Raw genomic sequence first — 18,987 nt, 5'->3', positions numbered from 1 at the left:
CATCTTCCTGTCCATCCAGGTTCACCGGGTGGCACTCCCTCTCACCAGCCAGTTGACCTTCAGCAGGTTTGGGGATGTACTTTGCTCCACTGAAACAGAATCCACCTCCTAGAGTTGTAAGGATTGAATGACATCTGGTGTACAAAGTGGTTAGCCAAATGCCTAGCACTTGAGAAGGGCCCACTGTAACCAAGAGAACCTCATGACCCCCAGTCAGGTAGAAAGCCAGCCTTCTCTCTTCATTTTTCATATTGAACAAAATTAATGTGGATCTCAAGCTCAGCCTTTGCAATTTAGATTTCTTGACAGCTTAGAGACCAAAGGGAAGGTAAAGGAGAGAGAAACGATTTGTGCCCTCTAGACACAAATGATGTCTAGACATAAATGACGTCTAGGAGAGGGCAGGGAGGAATACTTAGCCTGTTTAGGAAAACTAGCTGTTCTCAAAGACTTTTCTTTCCTTTTTCTTTTTGAGACAGAGTCTCACTCTGCCACCCTAAGTAGAAGCTGTGGCTTTATAGTTTACAGCAACCTCGAGCTCCTGGGCTCAAGTAATCCTTTTACCTCAGCCTCCCCAGTAGCCAGGACTATGGGCACCCACCACAGCTGGCTACTTTTTCTCTCTGAAGCACCTTGCTAACTCCGCCAGTGTCTACCCTGTGGCTATACCAGCACACAGTACTTCCTCTGCTTTGGAGTCTTACTCTGACTTTGGCAGAAGTTTCTAGACTGGGGTTCCCAAGCAGCTCTAGGGTTTTCGAGGAGGTCCCTTAGGAACCACCAGAGAAGAGAGCTATGAAGACAGTTAAGAAGACCAGACTCCAGCTCTCAGCTTTCCACTCCCACCCTCAAGCAGTTTCTTCCACTTCATTTATTTATTTGGAGATACTTTGTTATGTTGGAGTAGAGTGCTGTGGTGTCATAGCCCACAGCAACCTCAAACTCTTGTACTTAAGGGATCCTCTTGCCTTAGCCTCCTAAGTAGCTGGGACTACAGGCACCTGCCACAACACCCAGCTAGTTTTTTCTATTTTTAGTAGAGATGAAGTCTTGCTTTTGCTCAGGCTGGTCTTGAACTCCTGAGTTCAGGTGATCCACCCACCCTAGCCTCCCAGAGTCATCTCTTCCACTTTAATTCTGAAGACAGCAGAGCTCAGTAGTTATTAAGGCTTGGCTGCAGGAGCTAGGATGTACCTGTGCCACCTATGCCCAGCTCTACCACTTATTTGTCATGTTACCTGGAAAGGGATCATACATGTGTGCACACCCACGCACACACACACAGGCCTTACTTTGTTCATCTGTGAAATGGGCAACATGATAACATGACATAGGGAGCGTTGCGTGAAGGACAGCAGGAACAAACACAAAGCACTTAGCATGGTGACTGGCACATACTAAGTGCCCAGTAAGTGTGTTAGCTATTATTACAAAATGTGAGATTTCATTTGAAGAGATTTTCGTTAAAAAACAAAAAGGTGCAAACCCCACTGATCTTGGGTATTAACATCCAGAAAGGGATGAGGTATTTCCATCCCATGTGAGCTTTTCTAAGCCAGATTTAAGTGCCAGGTATAGAAGTTTGAGAGCAAATACAAAAGAAAGAATGGAAGAACTTCTAACCTGAAACCAGACAAGCAAATATAATGTCACCTGCAAACCTGAGGTCATCCCTGAGCTGAGCCCTGGGGCAGTGGTCACACCCCAGGAGGGCAGTGGTCACACCCCAAGAGGGCAGTGGTCACACCCCAGGAGGGCTGGCCTTTAGTCACTTCCAGCCCATCCTACATATGTCTGAGCCTTCCAGGTGGTGGCAGCACCAGGACCACTCAGGACAGGCTCTCTCTGCCGTGGCCTAAGTCCATACACCCAAGGCCCTCTGCAGATCCCCCGCCACCCTTCTCTTTCCCTCTGGCTGGTTTCCTACACTGCTCCTGGGATTTGCCTTTCCATCTTATGGTCTAATCCAGTGATTTTCAACCTGTGTGCCACAGCATAATGGTGTGCCATGAGCGGATCTTAGGTGTGCTGCTGAAATTTTAAAGAACATTGATTAGATTGTTTTCGAACTAAGCACAAGTGGTTTTTAATTAGATTATTTTCAATCTAAGCACTAAGTGGTTTTTTCCTGCTCTTTTTTTTTTTTTTTTGATCAACATAACTTAAGTATGCCATGAAGTTTAACTACAGGTTCAAATGTCCCAAGAAATAAAAAAGGTTGGAAAACACTGTTCTAATCACTCCAGGGCCAGGCTGGGAAGCCAGGAAGGGCTCCTGGATGGGGCTGGACCGGCTCTAGGAAGAATCCTGGAAGCAAGTTATCATTTCGGGTTTTCCCTCGTAAAGTCTTTCCTTTCGGTAGCAAAGCCACAACTAACACTGCCCCTGCTACCTAGTTCATTCACCACCTCTCCTCGGCGCTGCCCCAGGCAAAACACTTTCCCAACTCCCCATGCTAGTAAATCTCACTAATTATGGCCCGAAGTTGTCTAACTCAGGCCTCCTCTGACCCAGACTATCTGTCTCGCCGTAGCCAAGCCCTGGGCTTGCTTTGTTCTGGTTGTTCCTCAGCTAGACTAAGGAAAACCTCGTTTCCCTGAGAACAAATGTAGTCCCCATTTAATAGCCAGTGAGAGATGATTTATCCGGAAAGCTTAGTGTTGTTCAGATGCTGGGCGAAGTTCTTTATTTGCCTCGTTACTTTTCCACAAGAAACTTCCTAGGGGGTTACTATTACTATTTCTATCTTATCAATGAAGTAATCTGAGATCGGAGAGGTTAGGAAACTTTGTTAGAATTGCACAGCTAATAAAGTGAAGAATGAGGACTCCAAGTTAGGAAGGCTCACCCATCTCCACAACCCAAGCTCAGTTCCCCCACTGATCCTGTGGCTCCCATCGGAAGGTTTCTTCCACCCCAGGAGGACCACTGGCAGAATCCCAGAATGGAGGATGGGAACAAGAGCGGCGGAATCCCTATAACTGAGGCAGGTTCATCCATCTCTAAAACATTCCCATCCACACTCCTCCTATCAAGTGAGAAAATCAAGTTCTCCCCCAAAGGGACATAGGTCAAAGTTCTAAGTTCAAACTCCTTTACCAGCTTTGCCTTCTACTGCATCATCTATTTTGTTGTGATACAAAAATCAAAATTTTCCCCAAAAGTTTGCTTTGAGTGAGACTCCAAGAAAATCTAGTTGGTTCTAGATTTTCTATATAGGAAGGGCTTCAGGACAGCAATCCAACTGGAAGAGTCAACAAAAGGACTCTTTTGACTGAGAAGGCCTTAGTTGTCCGTGCTGGAGAATGGAGGTGGGAGTTAATGGACCTGCCCTCTGGCATTTCTACGGAAGCGGCACAGTGAATGTCATGGGGTTTCAATTCCCTGCTCCTGGGCACCCTGAGGATCCTCAGCACCAACCTCCCCTCTGCCCCAGTTTCAGATGATGGGTCTGGTATGTGTCCTAATGGTTAAGAATTTTTCCAAGTTACACAGGCTCACCTGTGCCTCCATCTTTGAAACCAAAGATGACGACATTAGGCCACATTACTGACGCTGGCAACACAAAGACAGATTAGCTTGACTTCTACTATACGGTAAAACTTGCATAAGTTGACCACCCAGGGGACTGTAATAAACGGGTCAACATAGGGAGGTGGTCAACACCAGGAACTAGGCCTACTGTCCTGAGAGGTACATGTAGTACGTGTCCAGTCTATGAAAATTAGGTCAACTTAAGGAGTTGGTCAATGTAGAGAAGTGGTCAACTATGGAGATTCTACTGTCATTTTCTTAATTTTTATGAAAAAATTAAGCCAAAGGTCTGGGTAGAAACAAGCTACTGGGCTACACATTTTTTAAGAAATTAGAAGAGTTTGAGGGAATGCAATTAACAGGGGGATATGAGAAGCCAGGAGGTAGTCCTAATATTGACAAATACAAGGAGATGGATTTCATATATGCCTGGCCCTGTTCCAAGTACTTTCCATGTATTAATTTACTTAATCCTTTTAAAAGAACATTGATTTTCAAGGAGCCTCTTGGAACTCCACCTTCACCTACATTCCCAGAAAATCAGGGCTGCTTTTCTCCAGATAAGTTTTAACTTAAAGAAAAGACTATTTAACTAAAAACAAAACACAAAAAACCTTAAAAGTCTAAGCAGCAAAAACAAAACAAAATTAAAAAAAATGCACTTAAAATCTGAAGAATAATCTTAAAGACAACGAAACAAAAGTCCGTGGAATTCTTCATTGCAAAGTGATAGCCTGGAGTGACCCAGCCCATGGAAGAGTTTTGAGTGAACTACCCCAGGCATGTTAAAAATCAAATAAGTTGCCACACTTGAAAAGAGAAACCAGGAGATTTCAATGGATGAACTGGTCCTGGCAGCACAAGGCCTACCTTGAGCTCATCTGTGGTCATTGAGAGTTGGACAGAAACTGACCACTTGAGCATGAACTTTCCAATTCCACTGTCCTCTCCCTTGGGCCCCTTCAGCCATGGGTGCCACCTGCTGGCCCTGTAGGCATTTGGTGTACCAGCCTAGTTCGAAAGCTAATAAAGTCCTTCTTCTGGTTCTAAATACATCCCATGTTATAAGGTCACTTGTGAGAATTCGCCTAGAATTGCTGGAAACCACTTCTAGCTCCTGAAGCCTTCTTTGCAAGGCAGCTGGCCCTGAAATGGGTCTCCTGACCCACTTCGGACTTCAAAGAAGCTGGCAGAGCCTGCTACTTAATAGTGGCCCATGGGCTCCGGGATCAAGCCTCCCAGGTACAGGCAGGCCTTGACTGGTAAGCTGGGCAGGGAGGCTGCTCCCTCAGCTTCCCCAGAAAGCTTAGATTGTTTTATGAATGACAGGAGCATTGAGAAAATAACTTCACATTTCCTAGACGGTACAATCTATTAAGGATAATACGTTCTGTGGGTCTCTGCAACAAAACCCTTCCTTTTATTTGCCTTAAGTTTATTTCTTTCAAGTAGCAAAAGGGTCTTCTTTGCATTGTTCGTGGGAGTTGTAAACGCTGTCATCATCATCCTTCCTTTCTCTTTCTGATTTTCCAAACCTAGATTGCATTTATCATTTTAATTATATGTATCTGCCTTCATCCAAATCTTGGTTCAGTCTGTGAGATGGGTGCCCCTCTTGGTCCTCCCTAACCGAGAAAAGTGGGGTTCACCATAAGGCCACGTCCAGAGACAGAGGGACCTAACTAACTCCCTTACTGACTGGCCATCAGAACCTGGTTTCCCAGCCAGTCAGTGACACTCACTGAGCACCCACAGTGGGGTCAGCTGGGTCTCGGGCACTCCTGTTCCAGGTCTGGAGGCAGGGGGATGAAGCCTCTGCCCTTTGTGGAGAATGGCCTGAGGGGCGCTGAACAGGGGATGGGGGACTTTCTGAGGGGGTGGTGAGCTGTGGTCTGGAGGATGAGCAGGGATTACCTCCCTACATGAGAGTCCACGTCCCAGACCAGGAGAAGCCCCTCTGGGAAGACTCTGGGCTGTGAAGACATCTTGAGGGAGGAGAGAGGAGGCTGGAAGCCGGGTAAGCAGGCCTCCCTCACCTCTGGGGCCTCCTCCTCTCATGAGGAGGGGACTGTGGGGTGCCCCCTGGCCGCCCTCCATGTCACCAAGAACAGACATTTTCTTCCCAAAGGGGCAGTAGGAAGGACTTGGCTGGTGAGCCGAGCAGCCACCACACTTGGCTCTCTGGCTCCCCTCCAGGGGCCCAAGGAGCACACAGAGCTTCTCTGTGGGGAAGCCTCAAAGGGCAGGGCTGGGGAGCAGGGAGCCAGGGCCAGCAACACCTCCCTAGTGTCAGGGCCGACTCCCAACCAGGCATTTCTCCGAATCACTGAGGCCCTCTTGGCTCCCACAAACAATATGGCCCTCTTCAGATGCCAAAGAAAATAACAAGGGGGTGGATGTGCAGAGGGGAGGGAAATAGGGACCTGGTGAAACCTTTCCATGAAAAGAAATAAACTCTGGCTTCAAGCCTGTGGCTCAAGCGGCTAAGGCGCCAGCCACATACACCAGACCTGGTGGGTTCGAATCCAACTCGGGCCGACAAAACAACAGTGACAACTACAAACCAAAAAAAAAAAAAAAGCCTGTGATGGCACCTGTGGTCCCAGCTGCTTGGGAGGCTGAGGCAAAAGAATCACTTAAGCCCAGGAATTGGAGGTTGCTATGAGCTATGATGCACTCTACCCAGGGGGACAGCTTGAGGCTCTGTCTCAAAAAAAAAAAAAAGAAAGAAAAGAAAAGAAAGGAAATAAACTCTGACTACCGCACACAGATAGCCATCTCAGTCCGGGCCCAGCACAGGACCCACAGCTGAAGAATCTCAAGGCTCATAAACATCTCTCATCAGAATATCAGGAAAGTCCAAAGGCTCCTTTGGTTTACCCAAGCCAGAAATCAGCAGATGAAAGCACAGACTGGACCCAGGAATGGCCCCTGTTTTCCCAGGAAACCCTGCCTGCCACAAAGTGTCCCCGTGGGCCAGGTGGCCTGGCTCCAGCCAGTGACCAGAGAGCAGGAGCTGGGTTGGCCTCACTGGCTCCTTCATGCCTCTCAGCTGCCAGGTAGAGGCTATAACATCAGGCTCAACCAGTCTGGCAGAATATTAACTCTTTTGCGCATAAAACTGCAGTGAAATTTTTAAATAAATTAAAACAAATCTATTGGTTTATGCTCCACTGCCCCTCAATCCATTCCTCAACAGGAAAAAAAGACTTCTGGAAAAGCTCTGAGTTTCAGGGGGAGCCTCAGTTCCCTTGAGAGTCCAATCCCACCTACTGGACAGGATCATTGGGAGGACCTGAGAAACCTGAGAGGACATGGCAGGGACACATCGTGCCTGGCTGGCATGTGGAGGTGCTTAGTGAGCAGTAGCAACCACAAAGGGAGAGGCCCCAGCTCCTGCCTGAGACCAGCAGCTCCCCAGCTCTGTTGGGGACGGTGGCAGCCAATGCAGCATTTAAAGTGGGGAGGCAGTAGCATCATCACTGCTTACTGACGGGGTAACAGCTCACAAGTGGCCCTTTCTGTCCTCATTCGATGAGAAGAACAGTGGCCTTTGAGTTCAGGCTGGGTTCAAACCCGGCTTTGCCACACACTGGCTGTGGGATCTTGGGGAAATTCTCCATCACCCACAAACTCCTCATCTGTGACCTCCTAGGAAACAGGGACCAAACCTGTCTCAGCCGCCGTGAATCCTTAACACACAATTTGTTGCTTCACGCGTAGTAGGCATTCAACAATAATGTTAATGACAGCATCAAACTCTTACAGCCTCAGTTATAAAAACACTTTTACGTATATTAACTCATTCAATCTGCAGAACAATCTTATGATAGAGGTGCTGTCACTATTCCCATTTTACCAAGAAGGAAACAGATGCTCTCATTTATTGAATGAATGAATGAGTGAGTGAATGAATGAATGCCGTGCAGATACAAGAATTGTTTATGTCAAAGAGCCTGACCAAGCACCTGGTTACCTGGTACCTCACTCCTTCTGCCCCCTGTGTCAGGTTCTCCTGGGAACAACAGGTCAAGCTGGTGAGTACATTAACCCCAAACTCCATAGCAGCCCTGTGAGTTGAATTTATAATCCCTATTCCACAGATGAGGAAATTGAGGCTTAACTGCCTACAGACCTTGGCCAAGTGTCAAGAATCGGGATTTGAACCCAGGCCTGTCCAACTGCTGAGTTTGTGCTCTTGATACCCTGCTGTCTGAAACCAAATGACTGAAGGACCTATTTCTTTCCTTCTCCACTAGCCTCCCCCTTATTCTAAGCTTCAGAACCAGACATGATTATTTCTCAACACTGTCATTCCTCCTCTGGCTCCAGAGTCCATCCACAGGATCCAGTCCCTCTGGTTTTCTCTGCAGGATAGAGGGTGACCTGCACCCCTGCAGAACACCAAGGGCTGGAGGCCCTTTCACCCCTTTGGATGAGGGGTGAGGATGTTCCCCTAACAGGTGCCTCCTTCGGGGCCTTCCCCGAGGTTCTCTCAGGGACCGTCACTCCTGACTTCTCTCTCCTCTGGTGCAGCCTGCGACTCTTACTGGACTTCAGTACCCCCGGAATACTGGACTAAGCGCCACGTGTGGGAGTGGCTCCAGTTCTGCTGTGATCAGTACAAGCTGGATACCAGCTGCATCTCCTTCTGCCACTTCAACATCAGCGGCCTGCAGCTGTGCAGCATGACGCAGGAGGAGTTCGTGGAGGCGGCCGGCGTCTGCGGGGAGTACCTGTACTTCATCCTGCAGAACGTCCGCGCGCAAGGTCAGCTCCCAGACGCGGGGTCTGGGGGAGGGGCTGCGCCTGGGACCGCAGGTCAGGAGGTCTTCCCCACCCTGTGACTGTCCCCACAAAATTTCATTAGCGAGAACGCCTGTTAACCAAAACCTCTCAGTAATAGAGAGGTTTTTAATAACTGGAAGCTCTAGAATGCTAGAATTGAGAGTTTTAGGTAAAAGGGAGCAAGTTATATGAAAGCAAGTTGAGTACATTAAAAAGAAAGAGAGAGAGACTAAAAACATGTTCAGGGACTGCCCAGAAACAAGGTAGATAACAACAAAATAATTCAATGTATTCATAAAGTCTTGAAAGCATAAAGGATGGACAAAAAGTGATTTCTGCTTTACCTCTATCGTCAAGCAGAAGGGAAGTAAAATTCGGTAAACCCTCTCCCCACAGGGGTCCAACCGATCACATTCCTAATGGTCAATGAACACATGGCCAGAAGGTGGCGCTCGTAGCGTTGAACATATTTATTATTATTGTTGTTATTATTTTGATCCAGAAAGGTTTTTAGAGAAGGTCTAATTCTGTGCCACAGTGTCACAGGTAAAGGAACTGATGTCCAGAGCGGTTCAGGGATATCCTCAAGGTCACACAGAAAATGACAGGGATTTGGAGATGAGAAAGACCTCTAGTCCAACCACAGTTCCCACAGGTTGGAGCCAAGTGACCTTTGGCAAGTGATCTAACCTGTCTGAAGCTCCATTGCCTCCTCTGCCCAATGGGATAATGACACACTCCTCCACTGGCTTTTGGGGAGGAGTCAGTGAAATATTACCCAACACAATATACAAGGACTGGCAAATCTCACGTCAAAAAATGCCTTTCCCTGGTCCTATTACTTTCAGGGGTCTGTGCAAAAATAAATAAACTAACAGCCACCTGTTTTTTTTTAAGGGTATAAGTTGCCTCTTCTTATTCTAATGACTCCCTGGGCTCATAATGCCACCTCACATAGTGGAATTTCAGAGTAGGAAGGATTCACATTGAACAGTAAAACTACTCCTCAAGCTGCTCCATTTTGAAATCTGTCAGTGTTTCTCAAGCAGGTCTGTGTTTTGTGGATTGATTGTGGAGATATAAACACATTATGACCAAAGTTTACACTGTCCTCATTTGCCCAGGACACATCATTTCCACCTGTTATCTTGGACTAGTTATAATTAGTATAGTGCTACTTCTCATCCCCAAAAGTCTCTCCGTTTGGACCACAAATTGTATAGTGAACTGGCTATTTCCTAGTGTATGCTTTATACCACCCTGTAGATTAGGGTTGTGGCAGAACAGGCGTCTGAGGCACAGAGAGGAGCTTGAGGGGGGCCTTAGGTTCAGGTACTGTCTGGCTCAGTGAGTATTTCAGAACGCAGGTCACTAGAAGGCAAAGAGTGGCTTTCACAGTGTAGGAGGGGAATGAGTCTCCCATGAGTCCTTGATCCTGTCCTTGGTTGGCACCTGCAGGCAGAGTCACCAAGGCACTGAGGCTGGCAAACAGCAATGAGAATACACCACCAGGAATAATCAATGAGCCCTGATCCAGCCTCCTAGTAAATAGAAATTAGTCTTCGTGTAGGACACCAAGATAGGAAATAGGTGTCCTTTGGCCTATACTGCTATGTGGAAGCATGATCTGAAACCCTATATCGACCCCAGCCCACCCTGTTCTACAATGGAGGCAACTGAGGCTCTGATACCTTCTTCCTAATCCTTGCTAAGCTCAGTGTTCACATTGGGTTTTGCACTTCTTACAGCCTCTTAGACTCCCTCTCCCCTTCACCATAGAACAGACATTCAAATCCCAGAAGGATTAGCAGCCACACCAGAGACTGTAGACCAGGGTTCCTCAAACTTTTTAAACAGTTCACTGTCCCTCAGACTGTTGGAGGGCTGGACTGCGGGCCCCAGGATGAGTTGGCTGCTAAGCAGGACAGGCAGCGGCAGCAAAAACACCGGGCGGGCCTGATAAATGTCCTAGGCGGGCTGCATGTAGCCCGCAGGCCGTAGTTTAAAGATGCCTGCTGTAGACTCTTAGAGCCGAACAGAAGCTTAGCTGGATTTTGTCTCATATTGCCAATGAGAAAATCAACGAGCCCAGAAACTAGATGATGGGCCAGTAGCCCAGCAATCTCAGAGCCCAGCTCTCCTGGCCCCCCCACCAGAGCCCACACCAGTGCCTGTTACGGGGGCAGTAGGGGACCTGACCCCAGGTATGCTTTCCAAATGACTTTTTAAAATGAGATTGTCACCTCCTAGGGCCGGATGGTTCCAAGTTTCCTCGAAAATGAAACCCTTCTCAGAGGCTTTATTGCTCTTTCCCTTTAAATCTTATTCAGCAAAGTTGTATGGCATCATACTATTTATTCCTGAGTGGCCCAGGCTGTAAGAATGCTATTTGAATGAAATCATGTCCCCACATACTCTCAGAGCATAGGTCTTGTGTGCTTCAGTAAATAGACACTTTCCTAAGTGATGGCCTGAAATTTTGCTGTGGTAAGGCCAAATTGTACCCGAGTCTCTCTGGCATTTCATGACCTCCCAGCTAGTATTCCATGCATTAGGCATATCTCCACAATCATGCTACAAAACAACCTCAAAACTTCAGTGTCTCACAACAATTTATAACACATTCTGCTCCTGAGTCTACAGGTCAGCTGGGTGATTTCACTGACTTAGATATGATCATTTATGCAACTACAGTCAACTATAGGTTGTCTTAAGAGGCTTGGCTGATCTTGGTTGGACTGGGTTGGGCTCTCTCAACCTGGCTTTGTCCCTGATGTCTCATCTGCCATCAGAGAGGCCAGAGATAGACTTGGAGCTAGCCCAAGAGAGAAGCAGTCACTCTCCCTCCTCCTAATACCTTCCTGGCCTGGCCAGTGGAAACCAAGATTGCATGGTACGGTTTGTGGATTTCTTTTTCTTTCCCAGGTTACTCCTTTTTTAATGATGCTGAAGAGACCAAGGCCACCATCAAAGATTGTAAGTAACCAAGCTCAGGCTACCCAAGGCTATGTTGAGGCTATCCTTGGGTAGCTGGGCTTGATCACTTTTTCAGAAATGTCCTAAAAGGTTGATGGACTGAAACCACCACAGACAGACAAAGTGGGGAGGAGCATGGTGATAAGAGTGGGGACATGGGTCTTTGAGACCACAGCTTGGGTATCTGGATTCCTGATCCTCCCAAACTCCAATTCTCTCTATATATAATGGTATGACCCTTGCTAGGTTGGAGTGAGTTTGATGAATAGTGTACACAAAGGGCCTGGCCTTTACCACCAGTGTAGACACTCCAAAAACCAGGGTTCAATGGCTCATACCTGTAGACTCAGTACATTGGGAGACTGAAGCAGGAGGATCACTTAAGCCCAGAAATTTGATACTTGCCTGGGCAACATGGCAAAAACCCATCTCCACAAAAACTATTAAAAACAAATAAATTAACCAGGTGTTGTGATTTGTGCCTGTGGTCCCATCTACTCAGGAGGCTGAGCCCAGAGATTTGAGGTTACAATGAGCTACAATCGTGCCACTGCACTCTACCCTGGTGACAGAGTGAAGCCCTATCTCTTAAGAAAAAAAAAATCAAAACCCAAAACCAGTGCCTGTTAGTCATAATACTAATAATTACTATTAGAAGCCTCATGACTGGTAATGTTTAAGGAGAATCTGAGCTAAGTAGGGTGAGTTTATAACTATGAGCTGATGGCGGATCTCTAATAATCTGGTGGATTCTGAAGATTAACCTCCCTGCTTCGCTTTTGTAGGTGAAGAAGGTTTAGGATGGGAACTTGGGCGCTTTCACTTTTTAAAAAATGATGATGACATTATCAATATTAGTTATAGAGTCCCACACAAAGGCCCTGGCCAGGGGCAGGAGGAGACGCAGTCCCGGGCCAGTCCCCTCCCTCTGTGGACTTCAGCTCAGTCACCTGGAAAGAGAGGGCAGAGCACACGGTTCTTTCTCAGGCCTCTGAGCAGAGCGAGCCAGCGGGGCAGACACAGAGGGACTGCTTCTTATGATTTATTTTTTTCTCTCATTAAAGTCCCAAACAATCAACCTAGGATTTAAGATATTCGGCTCCTGGTTAACAAAACTTTTTTGATTTTTTTATGTTTGTTTTTATTTTGGAGCTTTATTTAGCACAGGAATAGCCAGGTCTGTGAACCTGTATTCAGCGTGATTTCCCACATCTCTGCCCCCCCATGAACAAAGCCCCCACGGTTTTCTTGATGCTGAAGGGACTTCTGATCTACCCACAGCAGCCTAAGGGGATGCAAATGCCTGCTTTCATCACCCAGCCTGGAAGAAATGAATCCACTGAGGTCCAGGGGACATTACTATGTCCAAAGGCTTAAGCACAGGCAGCATTTGCTTTTACAGTGACTTTGACCTGACCCATCCTTTCTCCAGGTGTCAGCATCCTCACTTATGAGTAGGAATCACTTACCAGCCTGCCTTCCTCAAGGCAAAAGTAAGTGATGATCTGGAAAGAGATGGTCCGTAAGTTCTTTAGAAGTAGGTGTTACCTGAATATGGAACTAGCCACACTTAGATTCAATGCAATGATAGTGGTGATGATAAGGATGAAAATAATAGCCGGCATTTATTGAGCACTTGCTATGATCCAGGCCCCATGCTAAAATCTTTACATTGTCTCAGGTAATCTTTCCAATAACCCTACGAGACAAGTCCTAGTACCATAGGGTTAAGACCTTAAGCGTAGAGGTTAGATGTGATATGGTTAGAAGGTGGCAGATGATCCAGGTGTGTCTAAATCTGAAGCCCGGTCCTCTTATCTATTTCTTCCTTTCCCTTTTCATTCGTTCATTGATTCATTCATTCAACAATTACTGAACACCTGCTATGTGTCAGGCCCAGAGCTAAGCACTATGGTGTCGACAATGAGCAAAACTGAGGTCTGGCCCTCACTGATGCAAGAGAGAGACATTAAAGAAGGAATCCAAATAATCACGTGACTGCTAACCATGATGTTACTATAAAGGGAAGGGGTAGAGTGTTTTGCATGTGATGGAGGAAAATTCACATTCAAACTGAGGTCCAGGGAAAATCTTTTCGAAAAAGAGATATTTAAATTAGGCCTAACAGATGAGTGAAAGTCACAGCCAAGAAGAGAGGGAAGAAAAGGTTACAGGGAGTGACAGCAAGTGCAGAGGCCCTGAGGAACATCCTTGCTATCCTTGAGAAAGAACCAGTGGAGGCCAGAGGTCCTAGCATCAGGTTATCCTGTAGGAGCCACTGGCGCATGAGGCCAATTAAATTAATTAAAACTAAATTATTAAAATTCATCTCAGTCACACTCGCTTTTTCTCAAGTGCTCAGTAGCACAGGTGGCTGGGGCTGCCATATTGCACAGCCTAGAGTCCCACTGCCACACCTGCACAGCACATTGGCAGAATCTCATCAGCATCAGGAGAAAGAGACATGGGAACCGAGGCCCAGAGCATGGCAGGGCCGCACAGCTTTTTGGGTAGTGGAGTTTGAATTTCATCCCCAGAAGTCTGGGAAGCCAATGGAAGGTTGCAGCATGAAAGTAATAAGGTGCCATCTACATTTGAAGATGGTCTCTTGGACTGCTATCTGGGAGAGTGATGGTGGTAGCCCAGGGAGAGGTGACAAGACGAGGACTCTGTGCTGGCATCTCTGGAGCATGTGCTCAGGAGAACAAGCCTTCTACTGACGGTGGCTGGCATGGGACCTGCCCAGTGTGGGCTCTGCTCAGTCTGTTCCAACTAGGAGCCTAGAACTAGCCTGATCTTGGGGTTGAGGAGTCTGGAGAGTCCGCCAGGGAGCCAGCCCTGCATGCTGTGCTGCGTTCTATCCTCAGCTGCCTTGGCCAGGACATGGTGGCCTCCTCCCTGGCCTCTGAGGCCAGTCTCAGCTCTCCCACAGCCGAAAGAACCATGCTTTCTCAAAACTGAAACCCTAATGGACAGTTTGACGGGCGCAAGGTTAGGTATGAGGACAACTGGGTAGTCGCTTATACAATGAGTCCATTTTAGAAAACCCAGGACATGTGGCTACCGTGCCTATGGCCCAGATGATATTTGATGGTCTCAGGACCCAGGACACATTTCAATGTTGATGTGCCCTCCAGAGCCCAGACTCACTCCTGGGCATCTCCCTGCTCCCGAGCCTCCGAGCTCCTCCGTGCCGTTCTAGCATGAGTTACAGGCTCCACGGCTGGACCAAGAGTGTTATGGGGCGAGTGATGGGCTTCTCTTGAAAGACCTGCACTGAGGCCTCTATCCCAGCTTCTGGATGATTTTAGTTGATAACTAGAATATATCTTTCACCACATTTTAAAAATTTCCAGTCACAAAGCCAGCCAAACTTTTCCAAATCCTGCAGACAGCAGTGAGCCCAGGCCATGGCCCCAACATCCACATCAGCTACAGGGACACACACAAGATGACCACAGTTATGAGCGAGGGAAGGCTGTACCCTGAGATACCGCTAGGAAATTTAGTGGGATCATGGTGCTGCTAGAGGCCCTCAGCTGATCTCAGTGGAGGTTTTGATTCAGGAACTTGCCTCAATATTGACATTATAGCAATGACTTCAGCCCCTCTGCACTGGTCCCCACCCTCACCAGCTGGGACAGGCCTTGAATCTCATCACCCACGAAGACCTTCAAAGCCACTAGTGCAGAATGAGAAGCAGACAGAACAAGATTATCTCTGGCAAAACCTAAAAGGAGAAATTCCCACTATCCCCATAACCCTGGCTCATGCGGCCCTGTGCTATGTTATCCCATCAAGCCAAATAGCCTTCATCCAAAACACGGGGGAATCATAAACATTGAAAGGGCAATATTTTTCCTCCCACGTCTTGCCATTTTGGCATTTCAGTGAAAGCTTGTTGTTATTCACGGTTAATAATTACCTTTATCTTTATGGCTCCATTTGTTTTCTCTTTTCCCAAAATCAAAACAACAGATAGGTCTGGGAGTAATAGTAGTTGTAGGTGGGATTGAGGAAGCCTCTAGCAACAGCAAATGCTCACCAAATCTTAGTAATAATTATTCCTTAAATGGCTATTGAACAGCTACTATGAAAGACGTGGTAAGGCAGCAGTTGTGAATATTAATTAGCTTTAGAACAGAACTCTCTAGGTTCAAGTCCTGGCTCCATCATCTGGATAAAATCCTTAAACTCTCCAGAGCTTCAAATTCCTCCTCAATAAACTGAAAACTGCAATAACATCACACAGGGTTGTTGCAAGGATTAAATGAGCAAGTATACAGGAAGCACTTAACAAGCAGTTGGTATTCAGTGAGTGCCCCATAATAAATACCAGCTATTAGTAGGGAGGAAAATAGATCTTTACAGCAGAGGGCAAGCAGTGCCGTGACAGCAGGGAACACACAAGGCTATCTGTGGAGCTCAAATGGGATCCCACCCAGAAGGGGGGTTCTGAGAAATGAGCATGGGAGTCAGCTGGGGGTGGGGGGTAGGAAGCCTATGCAAAGGTCCTAAGGCAGGAGAATGCCAAGCCCCAAGGGAAATATTTGCCTCAAGAAAAGGGAAGAACTAGCTCAGCGCCTGTAGCTCAGTGAGTAGGACGCTAGCCACATACACGGAGGCTGGCAGGTTCGAGCCCAGCCCAGACCTACTAAACTATAATGACAACTGCAACCAAAAAAATAGCTGGTGCCTGTAGTCCCAGCTTACTCAGGAGGCTGAGGCAAGAGAATCACTTAAGCCTAAGAGTTTGAGGCTGCTGTGAGCTATGATGCCACAGCACTCTAGGGTGACATAGTGAGACTATGTCTCAAAAAAAAGGCGGGGGGAGGAAGCTGGGGAGTCAGAAAAGATAAGCTAGATATCTGGTTGGGGCCAGTCTGTGAAAGGCCTAACTGATGTAGCAGCCCTCATCCTAGAGACAAAGGGAACCGCTATGGAATATTCAGCCAGGAAATGTATGACCTAATGGCACTGAGGAAGGACGTCACCCTGGGCAGTAGGGTGGTCTTTGGAAATGTGTCTATTCCTTCATTCAGTAGTTACAGAATACATTCTAGACTATAGAGTAGGTATAGTCGAGTGTAACATACAGGCTGTCCAGTGAGGCTTACTGAGGACCTACTACATTCCCAGCACTGTGCTAGATGCTGGTGGATACAGCTGGAAACACAACCCCTCCCCTCCGGTAGGCACAGAGGGGAACTACATAAATACATAACATCACACAACATGCTTCAAAGTAAGGGGAGTGGATATGCAGTGATGCGTAGGGGTAAGAAAGTGTGATTCCAGCTCGGTAGTTGGCAGAGGTCTCACTGGAAGGCTATTTTGAGCCAAGACTGAGATGAGGGCACAAACCTACAGATAGCCAAGAAAAGAGCACCAGTGCAAAGGGAATCTTAGCTCACAGACGTAAGGTGGAGTGTGTCTGCATGTTCAGAAAGCACCAGAAGCCAGGGTGTCTAGAGCAAAGCAACAAGGCAGAGACTGAATGTGGAGCCGGAAAGGGGCAGACGAGGCTGTCTCTTTTTGATCGTGTACTACTTTGGGACAATGTTTGTCCAAACGTCTCAGATTGGTACATCCAGCATGAGTTATCATTTAACGCAGTACTGAGTTAAGGCCCTACTTTCTACCCATAACAAGCTCTAATCTCTTTGCTTTCACTTGGGGTTTCTTGTGAATCTTGTGAATCACATTGGAGTCAGAGAGATCATCTAAAAATGTGGATCTTTCCTTTACCCTTTGATATAAAACCTCAAGTTCTTACAATGCCCTGCAAGGAAGGCCCTGTGAGGCCTGCCAGCCGCCCACTTTCCTGGCATCCTCACCTCCTGCTCTGCCCCGGGCACACAACACACCTGCCATGTCAGACTCTCTGCACGTTCAGCTTTGCACAGGGTGAGCCTTCTGCCTGAAACACTCTTCTCTCCCACCTCCTGCTGGTTCCTTCTCATCTTTACGTCTTAGCACAACTGTTTCCTCTTCGTGAGGCCCTCCTTGCCATCCTGTCTAAAGTAGGTGCTATGCCTCATCGGTAAGGTCTTGCTTCCTTCCTAACATAACACTGGGTGGTAATTTGTTTGTTTCACTTGTGTGTTACCGGGTGCATCTGTCTTTAAATTCCACCCGAACAGGGACTGCATGCTCACTCCTATATTCTCACCAGGAACCTGGCACATGGGAGGTCCCCAGTGTTGAGTACAAAATGCTCCTTAAGGGCAAATACTGCAGGACTTCAGCCTCTTTACACCTCTCACCTACTAGTCACCCCCAAAGTGCCTAACATAGGGTCTCCTACCACAAAGGCATACAATTAGCATTTGTTCATTTTGCTGTGATCTGAGGTCTGACTGTGGTCCCTGTATCCTTTCCCCATTATTGTATTTCAGATGCTGACTCCAACTGCTTGAAAACAAGTGGCATCAAAAGTCAAGAATGTCACAGTCACAGTCGAACAAGTAAGTGCAAGCATTTTTCATTTCTAATTTCTTAAAACCATTCCTGAGACAAAGTAATCTAATAAGCTTTGAGAAACTAACTGTTCAAGGGGACACTTTGTTTCCCAAAGCAGGTAGTAGAGAAATTGATGATTGTTCCTATACACATGATCAAAATCAGATTTATTTCTTTTTCACTTGGAAATGGCAATTATAAGAAGCAAAGTGAGGAAGTAAAGAAATGTTTTACCCTGCCCAGGCGCGGTGGCTCACACCTATAATCCTAGCACTCTGGGAGGCCGAGACAGGTAGATTGTTGGAGGTCAGGAGTTTGAAACCAACCTGAGCCAGAGTGAGCCCCCATCTTTAAAAAAACTAGCTGGAGCCCAGGCTCAGTGGGTCACACCCCTAATCCCAGCACTCTGGAGGCCGAGGTGGGTGGATTGCCTGAGTTCACAGGTTTGAGACTAGCCTGAGCCAGAGGGAGACCCCTTCTCAAAAATAGCCAGGTATTATGGCAGGTGTCTGTAGTCCCAGCTACTCGAGAGACTGAGGCAAGAGAATCACTTGAGCCCAAGAGTTAGAGGTTGCTGTGAGTTATGAGGCCATAGCACTCTACTGAGGGCTACAAAATGAGACTCTGTCTCAAAAAATAAAATAAAATAAAATAGCTGGGCATTGTGGAGGGCACCTGTAGTCCCAGCTACTTGGGAGGCTGAGACAAGAGGCTCACTTGAGCCCTGGAGCTGAAGGTTTCTGTGAGCTGTGACACCATGGCACTCTACCAAGGGCAACATAGTAAAACTCTGTCTCAAAAAAAAATAGAAGTAGAAAAAGAAAATGTTCTACCCCATGTTGTTTTTCCTGGTCTGTTGTGGGTTCTTTTTACTGAAGTATTCAGGGATGGATGGTAAAAGAAACACTGGGAGTTGGAGATCCTGGTGGCCTTTTCCAGCATTAAGAAATCTACTCAGAGCAGAGTCAAAACTGCAGTCTCACAAATTTATGCAGAGAAAACAACCACTACATGCTAGGCATGGCTCTAACCCCTTGGCATCTATTAAATCATGAAAACCTCTAACCTTTCCTATAAGATAGGAACTCTCATTATCTCATTTTACAGGTAAAGTGACTATTGAGATGGTGGTTACAGAGGTAAGAGGCAAATTGAAAACCTAAATGCAGGCAGTGGGTCTCCAGAGCTGGCCCTTCCTTAGCCACCATCACATAGAACAAGAGCTTT

At 47.0% G+C, this 18,987-nt stretch overlaps 1 protein-coding gene across 4 annotated transcripts in view; it reads left to right on the top strand.

Moving 5' to 3' along the window:
• ELF5 (E74 like ETS transcription factor 5) overlaps nucleotides 1–18,987 on the top strand; it is a 32,332-nt gene that overhangs the window by 10,781 nt on the left and 2,564 nt on the right. For 2 of the 4 annotated variants that reach the window (XM_003781226.2, XM_012803407.2), the window contains exons 3-5: nucleotides 8,071–8,304; nucleotides 11,248–11,298; nucleotides 17,697–17,765. In XM_003781226.2, the coding sequence (XP_003781274.1) occupies nucleotides 8,071–8,304; nucleotides 11,248–11,298; nucleotides 17,697–17,765 (354 nt within the window). The remainder of the gene's footprint in view (nucleotides 1–8,070; nucleotides 8,305–11,247; nucleotides 11,299–17,696; nucleotides 17,766–18,987) is intronic. The other 2 variants (XM_012803415.2, XM_012803416.2) reach the window with 2 other exon arrangements.

Source organism: Otolemur garnettii, unplaced genomic scaffold, assembly GCF_000181295.1.
Source record: "Otolemur garnettii isolate 467f Iridium unplaced genomic scaffold, OtoGar3 scaffold00001, whole genome shotgun sequence".
NCBI lineage: Eukaryota > Metazoa > Chordata > Mammalia > Primates > Galagidae > Otolemur > Otolemur garnettii.
Note: the sequence above shows the minus strand (reverse complement) of the source record. Positions and strands in the feature narration are given on the sequence as shown.